The sequence below is a fragment of the Bubalus kerabau genome, chromosome 6 (assembly GCF_029407905.1).
Source record: "Bubalus kerabau isolate K-KA32 ecotype Philippines breed swamp buffalo chromosome 6, PCC_UOA_SB_1v2, whole genome shotgun sequence".
Taxonomy (NCBI): Eukaryota; Metazoa; Chordata; class Mammalia; order Artiodactyla; family Bovidae; genus Bubalus; species Bubalus kerabau.
Window position 1 is genome coordinate 116,034,302 of NC_073629.1, and position 19,765 is coordinate 116,054,066.

The 19,765-nt window shown below is 48.2% G+C and overlaps 1 protein-coding gene across 10 annotated transcripts in view; it reads left to right on the forward strand.

Moving 5' to 3' along the window:
* AGAP1 (ArfGAP with GTPase domain, ankyrin repeat and PH domain 1) overlaps positions 1 to 19,765 on the forward strand; it is a 562,171-nt gene that overhangs the window by 355,110 nt on the left and 187,296 nt on the right. For all 10 annotated transcript variants that reach the window (XM_055586531.1, XM_055586533.1, XM_055586526.1 and 7 more), the window contains exon 10: positions 7,275 to 7,379. In XM_055586531.1, coding sequence (XP_055442506.1) covers positions 7,275 to 7,379 — 105 coding nt within the window. The remainder of the gene's footprint in view (positions 1 to 7,274; positions 7,380 to 19,765) is intronic.

Sequence of the window (19,765 nt, forward strand, 5' to 3'; positions counted from 1 at the left end):
ATGGGGTCTCAAATAGTAGGACACGAATTAGCAATTAACAATTTCACTTTTCACTCCTAGCATTCTCTGGATTCGGTCTTTGATCTGAGGCCAGTTCTTATTCTCAGAGGTTTCTGCTAGAGAAGAAGCTGGGACTGAGAAACCGTTTTGAAATATTTTTTCTAGTCTGCTTGAAAACTACCTTGAGTTCCTCTTCCTTCTTTCAGACTCCGCTGAGCAGGCAGTGTGTCTGGCATCCTGCTCTTAGCCAGGTCCGTCCAGGGGCTCACTGGGCGCCCTGGCGACGCGGCACCTTCCCGCAGGGGGCAGGTCTGCTAACTGTCCATCCGGCTAGTGCACAAGTCAGCCCCCTTTCTCCAGCCTCAGGGAGCGTCTTCCTCATGCTCCTTCCAGCTGCTTCATCGCACCAGCTTCCATCTGCTGCCTGATTCCAAGCCAGTGCTACGTGTTTTTGACTTTTGTTACTGAAGTGCCAGATGCTATTTCTCTTTTTCTAATCTGTTTGTGCACAGGGCTTCCTTGGTGGCTCAGACGGTAAAGCGCCTGCCTGCAGTGCGGGAGACATGGGTTCAATCCCTGGGTTGGAAAGATCCCCTGGAGGAGGAAATGGCTACACACTCCAGTACTCTTGCCTGGAGAATCCCATGGACAGAGGAGCCTGGTGGGTTATAGTCCACGGGGTCACAAAGAGTCAGACACGACTGAGCAACTTCACTTCTTCATGTGCATAGGACTCTCCTCCAAAACCTGTGCCTGTGAGTTGCTCAGTCGTGTCCTACTCTTTGTGACCCCATGGACTGTAATCCACCAGGCTCTTCTATGCATGGGATTCTCCAGGCAAGGATACTGGAGTGGGTAGCCATTTCCTCCTCCAGGGGATCTTCTCCAACCCAGGGATCAAACGCAGGTCTCCTACATTGCAGGCAGATTCCTTACCATCTGAGCCACCAGGGAAGCCCCAAACTTAATGATTTGAAAAAAAAAAAAAAACCTGTTATTATTTTTCATAATTCTGTGGCTCAGGACTATGGACAGAGCACAGCGTGGCTTCTTGGTTGGAGCTCCCCAAAGCAGAAGCTGTCAGAATTTCTTTCAATTTAAACCCAATGTAGGGGGCATCACTTCAGCTGCTTCTGGGTAAATTGAGTCAGGCATTCCCCCAGTCAGTGTGGGATGATTTACACAGGGGCAGGAATAACACAAAGCCTGGCGCAAACTGGAGTTATCTTGAGATCAGCTACCAAGCTGGCTGTGTGCCTTGGGTAAGCTCCATACCCTCTGTGTGCCTCAGTGGCCTCGTCTGTAAATTGGGGATAATCAGAGTAATTACCAGCAGGTGGTAATAAGCTTTCGGCAGCGGCGGGGGTGGGGGGGTTCGTAATTCTTAACTTGTAAGGCTGTTAAAGCAGCATCTGGCTCACAATGAGCCCAATATTGTTTTGAAATAAAAATTTTTTAAAACAGACACATAAGCCATACAGGAGTCAAATAAAACATTAACCGTAATTGACGTCTACACTAGGGTTGATGGTCAGTGAGAAACAGTCTGAAGCAGGAAATTGTTTTTACATGTACAAAAGTGGCATCTGAAAGATAGACCGAGGATACATTTTGACATTCCGCCGTGCGGTTTTGCCCTGGGTCACACAGGATCAAAGGGACTTAGGATCAGCAGGACCATCTACCTCGCCAAGGGGGGCTGCCCGCCTGCCTGTCTCCGGCAGAGCGCCTTCCGGCCTCTGTCATCTTCTAGCTGGTGGGATCACGGCTTCACGTCCTTCAAAAGTTTAAAATGAACTATTTATAGGGTTTTCTGTTTCCTTGGCGCTTAGAGTAGAAAGTGTGTGAGTTCAGGAAGGCAGAAGCACAGGGGGATCCAATCTAGGGGCTCAGCCAGATGCAGTGAAGGGCCTCCTGGCATGTTTGAGCATCGTGGTTCACTAGCAGAAGTTTGTCCTAAAAGGAGGCAATGGGTTCTCGCCCTTTGGCACTTTGGGGGTATCCTGACTGTGTTCAGAGGAGATACAGCACATCAGAACACTGGAACCTTTTGCTTCCAGAGGAGTTGGGGGCTAAGACCAGGCTTGGCTATGTAGCTGTGTGATATCTTACTGGACCTTGGTAGCAACTAGCCTTGGTCCCTCGAAGTGAGGGTATGCTGGGACAGACTCCGCTCCAGACTTACAGACCAACCTCCCCCTACCCCTGCCCCTCTGCACTGTCTCTACTCAGCCATGGACTCCTGCTCAGGCAGCTCTAGGCATCTTGACCCATGGGCTTACTGTCCCCAGGGATGCCCAAGCAGGGTGGCCCCAGGCAGGGATCCTGCACAAAAGCTCATCTAGCAGATTCGGGACGGAATGGTTCAACTTTCAGAGCCTCTTGAGATTCTGCTATTCTGTGATTCCCACTTGATACAAATTACCCTTTAAAAAATCAGTGTTCAGAATTAATTTAAGAAGAAGACGCAACAGGAAACATGTCTTGAATCCACTGAAGCTGTTTCCTGAGTCTCCTCATTTGAAGTCCAATTGAACCTCTGATTACACAAGTCCCACCGTAATTCATCAAAGAGCTCGCCTCCCATCATCTTTTGCAGGATGGGTTCTCTTTATTGTTTATGGAGAGACCACCAAGCGTGTTGGCTTCTCCTGGTGTCGTGGCCGACCTTTTCTAAAGGCTCACATGTATATGTGCGCAAGTGGACTCTGACGTCTAGAGCTGTGGGCATTGATCCAGGACTCCCCTTCCGGGAAGTGAAAGGACGTGGATGGCCGTCGTCTGGGTGATAGGATGGAGGTCCTATGGGGCCCGCTGTGAGTCCAGCGCCTTAGTCCAGACTCCGCTGCTGCCTCCTACTGACTCTTGGCACGAGGTCACAAACACAGAGGTGCCTGCCTCTGACCTGCGCATGTGCTGGGTTTGGCCTGAATTACACGCAGATGGTGTATAATCCATTGCCAACATTCTAAAAAATAAGGAGCTGTCCCTAAAGCTCCAGTTTTTCTTTTTCTCTTGACTCACCAGGAGATCTGGAAACGTAGACACAAACTTTGCGTTCCCTGTACAGTTCAGGGAGGCCGTTCCTGGAAGGGTGGCCTCATTGGGCCTCGCTGAACCTTCATCAGGAGATCTGACCTTCTCCACTCACAACCGCCCTGACCACCCCTTCCTGAAATTTTTTAGTAGCCTTGAGATGTGCTTCCATAAATTCCTCATCGCGGTCTCCCCTCTCTCAAGGACACTCAGCGTTTAGGACATTCTCAGGGTGCTCTTAAGATTCAGCAAACAGAAACCCCTTCCTCTGGGTCCACGTGCAGTAGATTTTAGGGGGCACATTTGAATCTGTTCCTGGTAGAAGGGTGCTTGTCTTTTCCTTCACTGTGTGAATATGAAATACCAGTACTGATCGGCCACCTCCCCTCAGGAGAGGAATCGGACCTGAGTGGCTGCCAGGATCCTGGATGACCCGCCTCTCTCGGATTGGGATTTGTGCTGGGAGAGAAGGATCTGGTGCTTTGGGACTGAAGGCTTTGGGCTGAGCCATGGTAGGGACACTGGTAGGCTTGACTGCAGTGGTCATTTCCAGGTCTGAACTTAGCAGCCCACAGTGCTAACGGCAGGACTGGAGAGGGCAGGGTGGCTGGTCCCGTCACTTCCCATCAGCTAACGAGCGCCCTCACCTCCATAGTCAGAGTTCACGTCCAAACCGAGGGAGCCGTAATAGCAGCTGCCCCTGTCCTGCTGCTGATGGGGGATGAGTGAGCGAGAGAACGCGGCGATGCTTAGAAACGCGTCGGCACATGCTCAGGCCGCTTAAAGAAATGTGCACCTTACCTGGTCCACCTCTGCCCAGACTGGTGTCTGGGCGGCCCCAACGTGTGTACGTGTGATGTGTGGAGCCAGTTCAGTCCCCGTCTGGTGTCTGATGGGGGGAATCATAAACCCAGCTGGGGCCAAAGCTGAAGGACAGAAATAAGGCTCCGAGCATGCCAGGGTGGTCTTCAGGCCCGCTGAATTCTGCAGCGTTTGAATAGTGCAGGTAATCAGAGATAATCCTCCGAGGTGAACCACGGGATTTATTTAAGATTGTAAAGATTTGGATTTTGTATTTATTTATTTAGTTTTTTTAGCAAGACATTGTTTTCCTAGCACCTAACAAAATGCCTAATTTAAGTCCCTCGGAAACGATGATGTCCCGTCTTCACTTGGCCTCCTGGTAAATTTTCCTTTTATTCCCTCAAGAAAGGAGTCTTTATTCCCCTCACCGGGCAGTGCAGGACTTGCTCCTGAAAGTGCCCTGAAGATGGCCTGAGGATTTCTGTGTGTCCCTCTTCACGGAGCCTGTCTTTCATCTGAGGAAGAAAGGAAAAGCTTCCTGAGGAGGACCTCCCTGGTGGTCCAGTGGCTAAGACTCTGCACTCCCAATGCGGGGGGCGCAGGTTTGATCCCTGGTCAGGGAACTAGATTCCACGTGCTGCAGCCAAATAAATAAATGAATAAAAATAGTAAAATATCTTAAAAAAAAAAAAAAAAAAAAGGCTTTCTGAAACCCAGGACAGCTCTTAGCCAGTGATGATGCACAGTAACCCCAGCCCCTGGGTGTTACTGGAATTCCATCTGAAATGGAGGGTGGGAAAATGTGAGCCTACAGAAGAACTTGTTTATATTATATATATAATTTTATTTGGCTTTTTAAAAATATATATAATTTTATTTATCTATTTGGCTGTGGTGGGTCTTTGTTGCTACTCACAGGCTTTCTCTATTTGCAGTGGGCAGGCTCCTCATGGAGGCGGGGGTTTCTCTTTGGTTTCAGATCATGGGTTAGTCTAGGGCACAGGGGCTTCAGTAGCTGTGGTGCGTGGTATCTAGAGCGTGGGCTCAGTAACTCTTGGCACACAGGCTTAGTTGCTTGTTGGCATGTGGGGTCTTCCCAGACCAGGGGTCAGACCTGTGTCCCCTGCATTGGCAGGTGGGTTCTTAACCACCGCACCACCAGGGAAGTCCCTGTGTCAGATTTTGTTATGCTAAGTTTTAAAATCTTAGAAATCCCACTGGGGGGGGGGACATTTAATGCTGTTAAGGGGTTGCTTTTTCATCGCCACTGATCCACGGTCACTAGTCGAGCCCCCCCCCCACACTAGTCCTTACTGTGCCCTGAAACCTGTACCACCCCCGATGGGAGCGAACGTTTATCTCTGGAGCTGGTTCCCTTTGTTGGTCTCAGTGCCGTGTTTGGTTTATATTGGTTTAGATTCCAAGACATCAAGGTCTGCAGCTTTCTGTCACATGCTTCTTTAGATAAAAACGTGCAAAGAAATGATCTTCCAAAGGTTTACTTGTTAGTTGCCTCAAACTCTGAAATATTTTCCCTCAGAAACAATAAACACTGTGGCCAGAGTCCCCAGGTGGCTCATAATCCATTATATTTGTAAAATCTGTCCATAAAAATGCAATGTCATAATATTGGGAAACTGACTCAATGGACCTGAGTTTGAGCGAACTCTGGGAGATGGTGAAGGACAGGGAAGCCTGGCATGCTGCAGTCCACGGAGTCCCAAATGCAATAGGCTTTTGCAGTCCGTGCAGAAGAAAAATGCCTTCTTGGTTGTTTCTCATACTTTGGTTCCTGGTTGATAGAATTAGGAGGCGGGTGGGGGCTGGTAAAAATTCTCAAAGGGACTCGGGAGGCCGCACCTTCCTAAGGTGTCAGATTCTGTTTCAAACCGACAATTTTCTTTCTGCCTCCATCTGGGTGAATTAACTTGCGTTAAACCGACAATTTTCTTTCTGCCTCCATCTGGGTGAATTAACTTGCGTTAGTCTTAGGCTTTCCCAGTCGTACTTATGATCACGGACTTCTCCTTGTCTTGGCTATGTTGGCTCTCATCACAGCACACGGGCAGACTTCTCTTACTGTGGGGCACAGGCTCTAGAGCGCACAGGCCCAGCAGTTCCAACGTGCTGGCTTCTCTGGTTGTGGTGCACACGGGCTCAGTTGCTCTGAGGCATGTGGAATCTTACTTCCCCGACCAGGGATCAAACCCACGTCCCTGGTTTGGAAGGCGGATTCTTAGCCACTGGACCCCAGGGAAGTCCTGATCACATTAACAAGTGAGCAGCAAGAGAAAGAGCAAGGAGGGAGGTTCTCCTGCTCCCCTTTGTTCCTGTGGACGAGAGTTAGACGAATCCAGATGTGAAAGCTCAAGTTTAAAACTGACTGACTAGGAGGGCGTGGGGCTTCCCTGGTGCTTCAGATGGTAAAGAATCTGCCTACAGTGCAGGAGACCTGGGTTTGTTTCCTGGGTCATGAAGATCCCCTGGAGAAGGGAACAGCAACCCACTCCCGTACTCTTGCCTGGAGAATCCCATGGGCAGAGGAGCCTGGCGGGCCACAGTCCATGGGGTCACACACAGTCGGACCTGACTGAAGCGGCTTAGAATGCACGCGTGCAAGCAGAAGGGCCTGAAGCCCCCACAGGGAAAGAGAAAGTGCAGACTCAAGGTGCTAGGCCTGGCAGAGCTCAGGCTGCCTCCGGTTTTCTTAACTCAAGAAAGCCTAGAAATGAGACAGAAGGTTTGCTGGGAACTGGTAGTAAAAACAAGAGCAAATTCTCATCAGTCATCTAAGGAAGGCTGGATTAAATATACTTGTGTGTCGGTTTCAAGTGTTGAATGGTTTTTAAGAAGCTTTAATATGATTTCATTAAAAATGGATTAAAGTAAATTATACACAGTTCATCTATTAAATGCCATTGCTAAGTTTGCAAATGGAATTTCATTTTTAATAAATTAAGATCTAAAGTGAAAAACTGTAAAATAAAAATGTTCTTATTTGTAAATATCGTAAAGGAAGAATATGGTTAGTGTCTTATTTTTAGAAAAGGAAATTTACATTCCTTTTTTAATACCTATAGGAGCTCCATGTGCTTACAGCTTAGTTATAGGAAAAGGTATGATATATCACATCACAATGGTCTGTATCATATTGGTTGAACCAACGGCACGTCTTAGCCCTCGTTAATGTCTCAGCATTAAGTTCTGCACTCACGTACACAAAAGGGAATTTGTTGATTGTATATATATTTTATAAAAAGAAAGGGGAAAACTGAATGACCAAGGCAAAAATGTGTCATTTCCATTTTAAGATGCCAAAGAGAAAATGGAAGTTTAACAATTTAAAAGTTAACCCGTGTGCCTACTCTTTAAAAAATGTGCGCAGGACTTCATGATTCACACTAATTTCCGCCTGGCTTCTTTTTCGCTCATAGGGCATGCTGCTGAAGCGCAGTGGCAAATCGCTAAACAAGGAGTGGAAGAAGAAGTACGTCACGCTGTGTGACAACGGTGTGCTCACCTACCACCCGAGCCTGCATGTGAGTGTTGCTCCCTGGGAAGTTAGCAGGTGCTGGGCAGAGGGCACACAGGGCGTCCGTGCACAGTCAAGCCTTTCGGCTCTGTTGAGGGTTAAAGTAGTATTTTATTTTATTTTAAATTGCTCCCTTTTTTAATTGGTAACATTTATTTTTAAACCAAAATGAATATTTTATAATATTATGAATTTTGCATCTTATTATAATACTAACAGAATGAAAGTTACTTTCTTAATAGAGCCTTCCTTTAATAGTATGTAGTCTTCCTCTTTCCCAAATTAAGGATTTTGCCTTAAATTCTATTTTGATAATATATCTCAGTGTTCTTTTAGCTAATTTTTTTTTTTTTTTTTTACAGAATAACCCTTTATTTTCAGTCTATATGGTGTTCTTATAGTTCTTTTTTTGTTTGTTTTTCTTTTTTTTTTTTTAAGTAAAGTAGTATTTTAAATGAGAGTAAAAAGACAGGAGCAAGTAGTCAAAGAGAAAGGAGAAAAAAATCTATCTGAAAATCTAGACTAAAAGAAACTATAGCAAGTCTACATACGAACAAGCTCCATTCCGAGAATGCATTCACAAGTCCAGGTTGTTAGTAAGTCCAACAGAGTTAGCTCAGATCCCCAGCTGACACAGTCGACCTTACAGAACTGTACTCTAATAGGTTTATGGGCTTCCCAGGCGGCTCTGGTGGTAAAGAATCTGCCTGCCAGTGCAGGACACGCAACAGGTGCTTGTTTGATTTGGGTTGGGAAGATCCCATGGAATAGGAAACAGCAACCCACTCCAGTATTCTCGCCTGGGAAATTCCATGGGCAGAGGAGCCTGGCAGGCTACAGTCCATGGGGTCACAAAGAGTCGGACACGACTGAGCACCATAGGTTTATAATACTTTTCTCCAAAAAATACATAAAAAACACAAAGTAATAAGAAGAGCATTTTCAATACAGTACAACAGCTGGTACTTCTCGGTGGTACCAGCTTCGCCAAGCTGCTTTCACGCTTGCTTCTAGACACCCTGGGCTTGAGGTGAAGATGCTGCCCCGCTGTCCTCTCTGCAGTCCCGCACAGTGATGGACACAAGCGTACAGCCACCTGCAGGGGGCGCACGCGCGTGACAGCGCACACCAGACACCGAATAAGTAACGTGCCTGGACACGTGAACACGCAGTCGCATCTTACAAAGTCTGCAGCTTGACAGTTCTTTTGTAGGGAACTCACTGTGCATTGAAACCCAGGGTCAGCTTGAGCACCTGAGAACAACAAAACCAAGAGTTGAGTGCAACTCATGAGTCAGAGTCCTTTTTTATTGTCCGCTAAGAACACATGCCAGTTTGTAAGGCAGGTTCGTTTTCTCTGTGCAATAATGTCTCTTATCCTGGTGATTTATATAAGATAGAGGGAAAGACACGTAATTTCATCACTGGGAGAAATGTAGACATTCTACCCATGCGGAGCTCTTTGGGAAAGCTTTGGTAAAACCTGAAGATGGTTGTCATGGCTCTCCCAGCACAACACATTCCATGAACCCTGCGTGACGTTTATCTGCCTTCACATAGGTATATGTGTGAATATATAGTATTAGCTGGTTGTTTGACTATATCACAGTGTTAAGTACAACATTAAGATTTTAATTTTTAGTACTTCTTGAAAAGTGCACTGTGATTAATGAGAAGTTAAAGATAAACATACTGAAGAAAATGTACTTCTCCCAGATACCCACTAAGAACGTGGCTGCTCACATTTTGAGGTGTATCCTCCTAGCCATGTCCACAGTCTACGCCTTTGCCTCTGCTGGCCTGCAGCCCCCTTGGGTACACGGTCTGTTCTCTGCTCTCCTAGATGACGCCAGATCTCAGGCACCTGCCCATGCCAACAAACACACCTCTATGCCACCATCTTAATAGTTACATAACATCCATCCTGCACATGTGCCCCAACGGACTGAACCGACATTTGGCGAGCCGACTTCCTTTCTCCATGATTTTTACCATTGTGAGTCACTCTGATCAGCGTCTTCATTTGACACCTCTGTGCCCACATCCATGTCCTGCAGACACATTCCCAACCATAGCCTTCCTGAGTTGAAGAGGGTGTACTTCTATGGGCTCTGGGTATGGACTGCCAAATTCCAGGAAAGACTGTATTGGTTCATCTTTCTCTGGCTTTCCCCACCAACCCCCTGTAGTCTCAGGAACATTTCCCTTGTTTTTAAAAAAAAAAAAAACAACTTTTCAATAGGATAGGTAACAAATGGTATCCTCGCTGTGTGACTTGCTGTCTGGAGTGAATTGCTTCCAGGGCTTACCCGATGGCTCAGCTGGTAAAGAATCCGCCCGCAGTGTGGGAGACCTGTTTGATCCCTGGGTTGGGAAGATCCCCTAGAGCAGGGAACGGCGACCCACTCCAATATTCTGGAGAATTCAGTCCATGGGGTCGCAAAGAGTCGGACACAACTGAGTGACTTCCACTTTGATGTTCATAGTCCCTTGCAGGTACTTGGAGTGGCTGTGTTCTAGTCTTAAGTTGTCGGGAGCTGCTGACCTTCGGCGGCTGAGTTAGCCCAACGTTCTTTGGTTCCAAACAGGAAGAGGAGTTACCTTTTTGAAAGCCTTTGCAGTAGGACCAGTAACAGATGGTATCCTCACCATGTCATTTGCTGGCTGGGGTGAACTGTCCTTTTCCCTCTTGTCTTCCAGCAGTGGCTTGCCCTCTCTGAATTGGGCTCAAAAGTAAGCATGTATTTAGGCCCCTCTGCTTGTTCCTCCTATTGGTGGGGAGTCTTTCCACACTTCACCAGTAGGTAGGCTTTCGAGATATACACTTCTTGGACTGAGGACACTCCTTGTGCTTGATTTATTGGGGTTATTTGGGACATAGAGTCAGGCTGCTTCCCCAGTGACCTAAACCAGAGACGTAACACTATCCCTTGAGGCCTGCCTGTGACTGTCATGCCCCCGTCTGGGTCTTTGGGGTTCTTTCTTCAAAACTGCTCCATCAACAGGGAGGTGCCCTTTCCCAGCATAGTTCTTCCTATAAACCCCATCTGAGAACAGAACCTAATGATGGACCCATTTGCTTTGTTCCTTGGAGGGAGACTTGCAGTCACAATCTCCTTGCCGGCCTCAGCGACCTGTAGAAAGTGAGATCTCATGGGTGATGCCCCTCCGCTCACATTCCAGTCTCCTGCTGAGCCCCTCAGAGGGGCGTTGGCTGCTTCTTGCCAAGGGGGAAGGATGGTGGCAACAGGAGATGGTTCTGGAACATTTCTGCTGGAGGGCCTATGCTCCCTTACTTTTCCTCTCTACCTCTCGATGATATGGTTGCCATCCGTTCTTCAAAAGTTCTCCCGCACAGGCTGCTTCTCGTGATGGTCCTCAGTGCCAGCTTTCCTTTTTTTTTTTTTCCCCTATGTATGCATGGATATTATTGGAATATAGTAAAGGAGCAGAGTGGGGCTTTGTAATTGTACGGCAGGCAAGAGCCATCGTCATTTTAAAAGTGTGATTCGGTTAATGCGGGTCGCCTGGGAGCTGTAGTTATTGATGCAGGTAGACAGTTCCCTAAGGAAGTGGCTTAATCTAGTGGTGAATTTGAATGGCTAGACCACAGAGATATGTCATGACTTTCATTGTAATCCTTCGTGGATTCTTGTTTTCACAACCAAGCCTTGGGTGGACATTTAGAGGGCTGTGAGTTTCAGGTATATTTCTTGGGAAGTGCAGGAGATGCAGGAAGCATAGGTTCAATCCCTGGTTCAGGAAGATCCTCTGGAGGAGGGAATGGCAACCCACTCCAGTATTCTTGCCTGGAGAATTCCAAGGACAGAGGAGCCTGGTGGGCTACAGTCCATGGGGTCACAAAGAGTTGGACATGACTGAGCAACTGGACCCACATAACAGATGCCCAGTGGCTGAGTTAGCCCTGTGTGTTCTATGGTCCCAGACAGGAAGATGTATCAGAGGGATGTCCAAGGGCAGAATCCTGACTTCCCTTAATAAGAAATTCGGGAGCATTTAGATATGGTGCTAATTTAGGCCCCAAAGGTCTAGATCGTGGAGTATGGCCCAATTATTTGAGTCTGGAAAATTTCAAAAGGGGATGGAACCGAATGATCTCAGATACCAGTCACACTGTAACACTGGCTTCCGAGGTAAGGTGTATTACGGGAGAAAGACCACTAAGATCACTAGCCGCTTGTACTGAAGACCTTAAGTGGTCCAGTACTGGGGAACTCTTGTCCAGGTTGGTAGCTTCCGATTTCCATACTGCCTGTCATCCAGCTCTCACTGGTCACAGAGCAGGGGACCTACATCGGTCTCAAATAGCAGATCCTACAACCCGTGACTCTGCTGGGAGTCACGGGAAATAACCTGGCTAAACAGTCTGACATTTTCAGACAGAGTTTTCAGCAGAGGTTGTGGTTGTCCTTGATGGACTATCTGTGCCAGCTACCCTGGACCCTCCTAACTTTTGATGATGAGATGGTTTGTATATCAAAACAGAAGCTGGCACACTTTTATGAGGGCAGAATTTTAATCAGGTAATTAATACTCTGATAATAGGTTTGGGTTCAAGAGCAACGAGGCTTAAGATGCATCAAACGTAGGATTCAAACAGATGTTAGGCGGGCCTGCAGCAGCCCCAGCGGCCCCCTCAAAACCAGCGTTTTCCTGTTGCCCTGGGGCTCCCTCCCTGCTGGGACATTTTCTTTCCTGTGCACACATGCGCCGCTCAGGGCGCCATCAGCCTGGACTCGGACTCCGCCACTGGTCACCTCGGACGTGATGCCCTGTTAAACCCACGAATCCAGGGCCTTTTGCATACGAGGAAGATGAGAGCAAGAGTAAAGGACTGAATCTGGTCATATGGAAAACGGCCAGCGTGCTGGATTGTCACACTGCAGTCAAATTCATCACCTGCAGGGTGTGGCCTGCCCCAGAGAGCGTGGCCTGCAAGGCCAGACGCCCCCTGATCCGATCTGAGCTGATCTAGGCCGCTCCTGTATTAGCCAGTTTAAAGTTGCAGCGCTCCACAGCAAGAGATGTCACCGCGGCGAGAAGCCTGGGCACCACAGCTAGAGAGTAGTCTCTGCTTGCCTCAACTAGAGAAAGCCCGAGCAGAGCAGCGAAGACCCAGGACAGCCAAAAATAAAAATAAATAAATAAAATTAAAAAAAAAAAAGAAGCCCCAGATGACTGCACTGGCCGGTGCTGCTGCGCAGGGCCATCCCACACGCCTCTCCTGCCCCGCCTGGCTGTACTGACGCCGCCTCGGCTCCCCAGCCTGCCAGCAGTGGTGGTTTGCTCAGACATCGGCTTGAACAAGATGCTCCCACAGCACTGGGTTCTGACTTGAGCTGACTTTGGGTGCTCTGGAAGCAGGAAGCTGACCATTTCCTAAACTTGCTTTAAAAAAAAAAATCCACACAGCTCTTGTGTTTTTTAAATGTCTTCATTGGATGCCCTTAAAAAAAAAAAAAAATCTCCCAGAAGAGATCATTTGTATCCTTGAGGGAAACAGATACAGTTTCCTTACTTCACAGGTGTCCGTGGAAGTATTTGCATAAAGATCATCCTTTGGACAAGTTTCAGTCCAAGCAGGTGTCTCACACAGGTTTATTGTTGCTTTTGTTCAGCTGTGTCCGGCTCTTTGCGACCCCATGGACTGCAGCACACCAGGCCTCCCTGTCCATCATCAACTCCCAGAGTTTGCTCAAACTCATGTCCATTGAGTCGGTGATGCCATCCAACCCTCTCATCCTCTGCTGCCGCCTTCTTTTGCCCTCAGTCTTTCCCAGCAGGGTCTTATATCTAATGAGTCAGTTCTTCGCATCAGGTGGCCAAAGTATTGGAGCTGCAGCTTCAGCATCAGTCCTTGCATTGAATATTCAGGGTTAATTTCCTTTAGGATGGACTGGTTTGATCTCCTTGCAGTCCAAGGGACTCTCACAAGTTGGTGGGGTAGAAAACAAACCCAGCCTTTGGACCAAGCAAGCAGTGGGTGCCTGACCCAAGCTGTGCCCCGGCTTGTGCAATCCTAGCAGAGCAACATGCTCTTGGAAACCGTGGCTTCAGAAACAGGCCACCAGCTGTGCAACCGGGCATCCTCAGCTTTGCAACAGGCAGTGGGTTTGGGGTGAGGCCGACCAGCCTACCGAATGCTCGGGGTGGGTCAGCTGCCAGGGAAGCTCCTGCCAATGGCCTCCCTGGATGGCCAGGCCCTGTCGTAACTCATGTATGAATAGCTCAGGGCCTTGGGTGGTGGCCCCGTGACATCGCTTCCAACTGGTCACCATGGCGTCAGTTTCCCCTTCCTCCATCACATCCTTTCCTAACCACGTCTTCTTTCCAAGCCCTCAGAGTCTGCCCAGACGTGTCTTTCTGTGTTTCACCCCGAGACGCATCCTACAACAGATTCTTTAAGAGCCCCAAATCCTTGGTCCCTCTGACACACAGCTCGGCCTCATTCTGGAACTTATTCAGCACAGGCATCCCTGAACCTTCCCTGATCACAGCTAGATGTCGTTGAGGGAAGCCTTTTTACCCCAGGCATGTTTCCTGTTGTTGAAAACCCAAAACAGTCCTCTTAGGGGGAAGAAACCCTCTCAGAACAGTGGAATAGAATCGCCAGCATGTGGCCAGATCATAGGCGTGACCGTCTGGGAATTAGAGGAAAAACATGGACCAGACATGGATCCTACCCGGATGGAGACCGTTCCCTACAAGTTGATACCAGCGATACCTCCGGACCCCAGATTTGCTCTCTCTGTGCTCCCGGGAGCCTCAACCCCACCCTTCGCCCACTGTGACACCCCCTGGCCTGCTCTGCCCTTCCCCAGAGGCTCGGGAGCTGTCGGCAGTGGCTGGCTTGGCCTGCTGGGCTCTGCCTCCCTCCTGCAGTGTAGGTAGAAAGGGGGAGATGTGAGCACAGGCGGGAGAGGGAATGGTGGATTTCAGCCTAGGGGCTTCCTAAAGATCGGTGGTTCTTGCACTGCGGGATGATTGCTTCGGGGGGCAGGGGCAGGGGCATGCTCACGGCCTTGCCTCTGTAACTGAGTCCGCGCGCCCCTGGCCTGTGGTGGAACTTGTCGTGAAGCATCAGCTCCTGCGTCCTTCCCCTTCTGCATGGGGTCAGGCCCTGCTGCTTCTTGGCATGCCTTTTAAGGTAGACCTTGAGAAACTGGCCAGATGACGTCTGTTCGGGAAGCCCAGAGAGAGAGTCCGTTCGCTCCAGGGGATGTATGGTGGTATTGTCTTCTTAAGATCACTTGAGACTCTTTAGAGTGTGTGGTCCAAAAATGCCACCAAGAACTCTTAGCAAATGGAGGCTCCTGGAGCCAGTCGGACCCCCACCTCTGCACCCCACCCCAAGATTGGTGCTGCTGGGTGGGATGAGTCTCATGGTAAGACAGAAAACTGGGTTCAGGAAAAAAAAAAAAAAAAACAGTTGATTTGATTCATCTTTCTCTCTCAAGATGCTGTTATTAAGTAGAACCTAGAATGATGCTGTTATTAAATGGAACCTAGAGAGCAGTTTAGATAGCACGTGGGAAACTCAACCAAGGTAATGAAGCTGCTTTGGCTTTGTAGGCACTCTGAGTAGAGTGTCCGACTGCCCTGGTTTTTCCTAAGATGCAGGACGTTTGGTGCCAAAAATGCAGGAAGCCCCAGGCAACTGGGACAAGTTGGTCACCTGCCCTTCAGGACTGACCAGTTTCACTGCTCCTTCATCTCCATGTGCCATTTTGCACAGGCAACCCTAAATACGTAAATAAGACTGAAACGGTAAAAAACAAGCTGTTGACGTCTGCTGCGGCCCTGTGGTCTATATTTTTTTTTAATTCTCGGAAGACCTATACAACTATAAGACCTTTAAAAAGCCCTAAGTGCTTGACCTTCTTGGAGGAGACACGTCTGAGCGTCCCAAGTTTTCCTGACACTTGGCTGGTTCGTGGTCTGGGTGGGTGAAGGGCTGCCGGTTCTGAGAGCCTTGGATTCGCTCTCTGTGGACTTGAACGTGAGCCCTTAGGCAGCACCTTGATGGAAAAGTGGAGGGGATAATGAGAAAGAACTTGGACCCTCGGGGCCGCACAGTTCAGCACCACCACCCATTCATCTTCCGTGTCGAGGGGGCTGCCGTCCAGGGCGCGGCTGAAATAACTGCTGACAAGGCTGTGCGCCGGGCATTCCTAAGTGGACCCGTAAGAGTTCACTCGGGCCGCAGGTCGAGCCAAGGACTCGACGGTGCCCTGACCGGGAAGGTTCCCCAGGCTTCCTCCTGAGCACGAGTGGCTGGCTGACACAGCTGACCGACTCGTACTCGAGGTGCTCACCGGTTTGAAATCCTCCTTCCTGGATTTCTTTCTTGTTCCATGTGCTGCCCGAGTGAGAAGCTGCTGGGCTGCGGTCACTTGCCCCTACCCTGCGAACCAGACACTTTTCTCACAGGACCTTCCTTCCTAATCAAGTGGCTTAGACATTCCATTTCCACTCAGCCATTGACATTTCTTTGTTTTTTCTCCCCACGGACTCAGACTCTGAATTATCATCAGGATGCTGATTTCAACAAGTTTCTAGTTTCAAAATCATTGGGGGTAGGGGAATCTACTTTTTTTTTTTTTTTAACGAATGCCAAAATAACAAAAAGATGTGAGATGCTTTCCAGAGCAGGCATTCTTCTCAAAAGAAATATTTCAAGGTAAAAAGGAAGATAACCTTTTGTTGTAAGAGAAGCAACTCTTGCCCGTAACCACTACTGGTAACTGTCGTTTAAAATAACACAATCCTTGGAATTCTCTGGCAGTCCAGTGGTTAGGACTTTGCACTTCCACTGCCGAGGACCCAGGTTCGGTCCCTTGTTGGGGAATGAAGATCTACAAGCCACATGGCATGGCCAAAGATAAATAAAATGACTCATCTTTGCATAAAATCAGGACATTTAACTGGATGATTGAGGATTCACAGAGAATCCCTTTGGCCAGCTGCACTCCCGTGAAGGTGCACCCCCATCTCTTGAGGTGGTGAATTGAGTTACACTTGGAAGAACTCTGCCTTGGTCTCCCCAGAATGTTGCAGAAGCTAGACTGCAAGGCTGGACAGACAGAATCCAAGCCCAGATTTCCAGATGTGAAAACTCTGAGTCATGGAAGACAGCTAACCCCGAGAAGACAGGCCTCCCTTTCTTCCTGGGGAGACGATGTTGGCGTGTCCTGGCCGTGTCGCACTGCAGCAGTCCGCCTGTTCATCCTGTGATGGGCGGTTACCAGGTCCTGCTGCCCCTGAACAAGCCGTGATGCTGGAAGCAGCCCTCGGTCTGTACACTCCTTTCCAGTCTGGCTTCATTCCAGCCTGATGTCCATCGTGCAGGTGGACCTTCCTGCCCATCCTCCACGGGAGGTGCTCCCTGGCTCCTCCTGAGGACTGTGCCCTGTCTGCCCAGGGCTCGTGTGGGCTCAGCGTGCAGGCCACCACTGCAGAGGGGCCTCCTGGCCAAGCACAGGGCTGCACCGGGGCTTCACGTCAAGCCTTTGCCCCTGGACGGCCTGGGTTCCAAACCTATGCTTGGTAATCCTGGCTCTGCCTTAAAAATCCTGGTGCGATTGGAAGGGAGGAAACCACCCACATTACACAGCTTAGACCCCCCCCCCCCCCCCCGCCAAAGGTACATTAGCTTTATGTAGGGAGAGAACTCACACACGGGCGTGATACAGATGCCACAGAATCTTAGCCCGGTACTGGAACCCCCAGGTGGCCCTAGTGGGAAAGAACCCGCTTGCCAGTGCAGGAGATGCCAGAGACCCAGGTTTGATCCCTGGGTCAGGAAGATCCCTGGGAGGAGAGGATGGCAACCCACTCCAGTAGTCTTGCCTGGAGAATCCCATGGACAGAGGAGCCTGGTGGGCTACAGTCCATGGGGCCACAAAGAGTCGGACATGACTGAGTGACTAACTTTCACTTCACTTACACACGTAACATAAAATTTACCTTCTTTGCCCTTTTTAAGCATATAGTTCAGGACTGAGGAGGCTATTCATCATGTACAACAGTCACCTCCATCCGTCTCTGGGATGTTTTCATCTTGCAAAAGTGAAACTCTGCCCCTATTAAACACTAACTCTGAATTCCCCCTCCCCTGGCCCCTGGCAGCCGCCTTCTACTTCTTTGATTCTATGAATTTGACTATCCTGAGTACCTCATATCAGTAGATCATGTAGTATTTGTCTTTTTGTGGTTGGGCTTTCACTTAGCCTCCTGCCTTCAAGGTTCATCCATGTGGTAGCATTTCTCTCCTTTTTAAGGCTGAGTAATAATCCACTGTATATATATAACAATACCATTGGGTATGTACATCCCACAACTCAACCAACTGCAGATCAATATTTTTGGGTGGAAAAAAATCCAGAGTTCCAAAAACCAAAAACTTGAATTTCTTGCACACTAGCAATGATTTACATAGCATTTATATCATATTAGGTATTAGAAATAATCTAGAGATGATCTACAGGAAGATAAAGGTTACAGGGGCTTCCCTGGTGGCTCAGATGATGAAGAATCCACCTGCAATGCAAGAGACCTGGGTTTGATCCCTGGGTTGGCATGATCCCCTGGAGGAGGGCATGGCAACCCACTCCAGTATTCCTGCCTGGAGAATCCCATGGACAGAGGAGCCTGGCAGGCTACAGTCAGCCGGGTTGCAAAAGAGCTGGATACATCTTAGCAAGTAAAACAACATCAGCAACAACTCACTCTGTATCACTTTGTTTTCCACTGGGACCCTGTGAGGGTTGTTAATTGTAGCTGGAAATCCTTACCCAAGGTAGCTAAGCCCAGTCCATCCATTTTCTTCACTGGCAGCAAGTCGCTCTGGAGAACTCTCAGTGGGAGAGCTCAGGCGTGGGGGGACAGCGCAGGAATGTTCTTTCCCTGCTGCCAAGAGATGGGGTTTCATCATTAGAGTTTATAAATGCGTGCTGCTCTGGTTCTAGCCCGGTTGCCGGCCGGTTGCTAAGGTGTTGGGAGGAAGGGAACGATGCAGACTCGGAGGATGGCTTCTTCTCAGGTGTGCCTGTGGCCCCAGATGGAAACCAATCAAGGTGCGATTTATGTTCATTAAGTGCTTGTCAAAACTGAAAAATTTTCTAATCAACAGCAATCTAGCGGCGTCCCCGTCGATGGCTGGGAGTGCCGCCTCTGCCGCAGCGGCTATTTGCCTGTTACAACTCCAGGCTAAGAATCCGCTGATGATTACATTAGGCTAAGCTGCGAAGTAAATGAACCATATCTTATTTAGGTGGCACAGGCTTCAGTGTAGTCCTGCCCCGCAGGGCACTTGATAGCCTTTTATGGCTTTAAAATTAGTGTAGCTTCCCATTGGCTGCAGGGCGCTTGCCTGTTATGCCTTTGAACTCAATAAGCAAGGGGAAGGGGGCCTTTTGTTTTTCTCCTGTATTTTTCTCTCTTGCATTTTTAGCAATTTTGTTTTGCATCTTTTCCAGACGGCATTTTGCAATAAAAATGTCTGACTACCCTCTATATGCCTACCCCATCCCACCTCCCCTTCACAAAAAAAAAAAAAAGAAAGAAAAGAAAAAAGGAGAAAGGGAAGAAAAAGTAGAAAATGTCATGCATTTCCAGAGGACAGTTTCTTTCCCCTATCCTGCTAAGTGAAAAATAGCATTGCAAGTCACCCCCAGTGGCTTATCATGTTGGGATGGCTGCCTCCAGTGGGGACAACACCTATGCTTCGGGAAATGCCCACGTGAAATCACAGAGCAAATAGTTCAGTATATTTATTAGACATGAGCAGTAAGAGCCAACATTTATTAAGGGCTTTGGGATTCTTTCAAGTTCTTTCTTTATTATCTCAGTTAATCACGAAAACAATTGCTTGATGAAAGAATTATTATTATCCTTATATTTAAAGATGAGAAATCAGAACCCGGGATGATGAAACAGTCCACAACCCGTAACAGGCAGAGCCTCTAGGCACTCTTACTCTGAGGCCATCCTCTGGCCTGGAGAAGCTCTGTCTTCTGCAGATAGTCTTAATTTAGAAAACCAGAGAACTATGTTAGTCAGTGAATTGACCACTCTTCATTTGAAATTAATCTGATTATATTACTGTAAACCACCTTGGTGGGCAGTAAACAGCATTAGGAAAACAGAGTCACTCCCAAAACAATGCATCAGGGAGGCAAAAAAGCGGTTTTTTTTTTTTTTCTAGACAGGCCTAGTCAAAGTTCTGAAATTAGAAGAAATTCTGTGATGGGCAAAAATTGAAGTTGGAATTTTTCTGTCCATGTTGGGTTAAAACGGTAGAAGAAGATAGCGATCATTAGTGTCCTTGGAAGACGACTTTGTGTGCTTTTCTGTCTTTAAAAAATCTGTTTC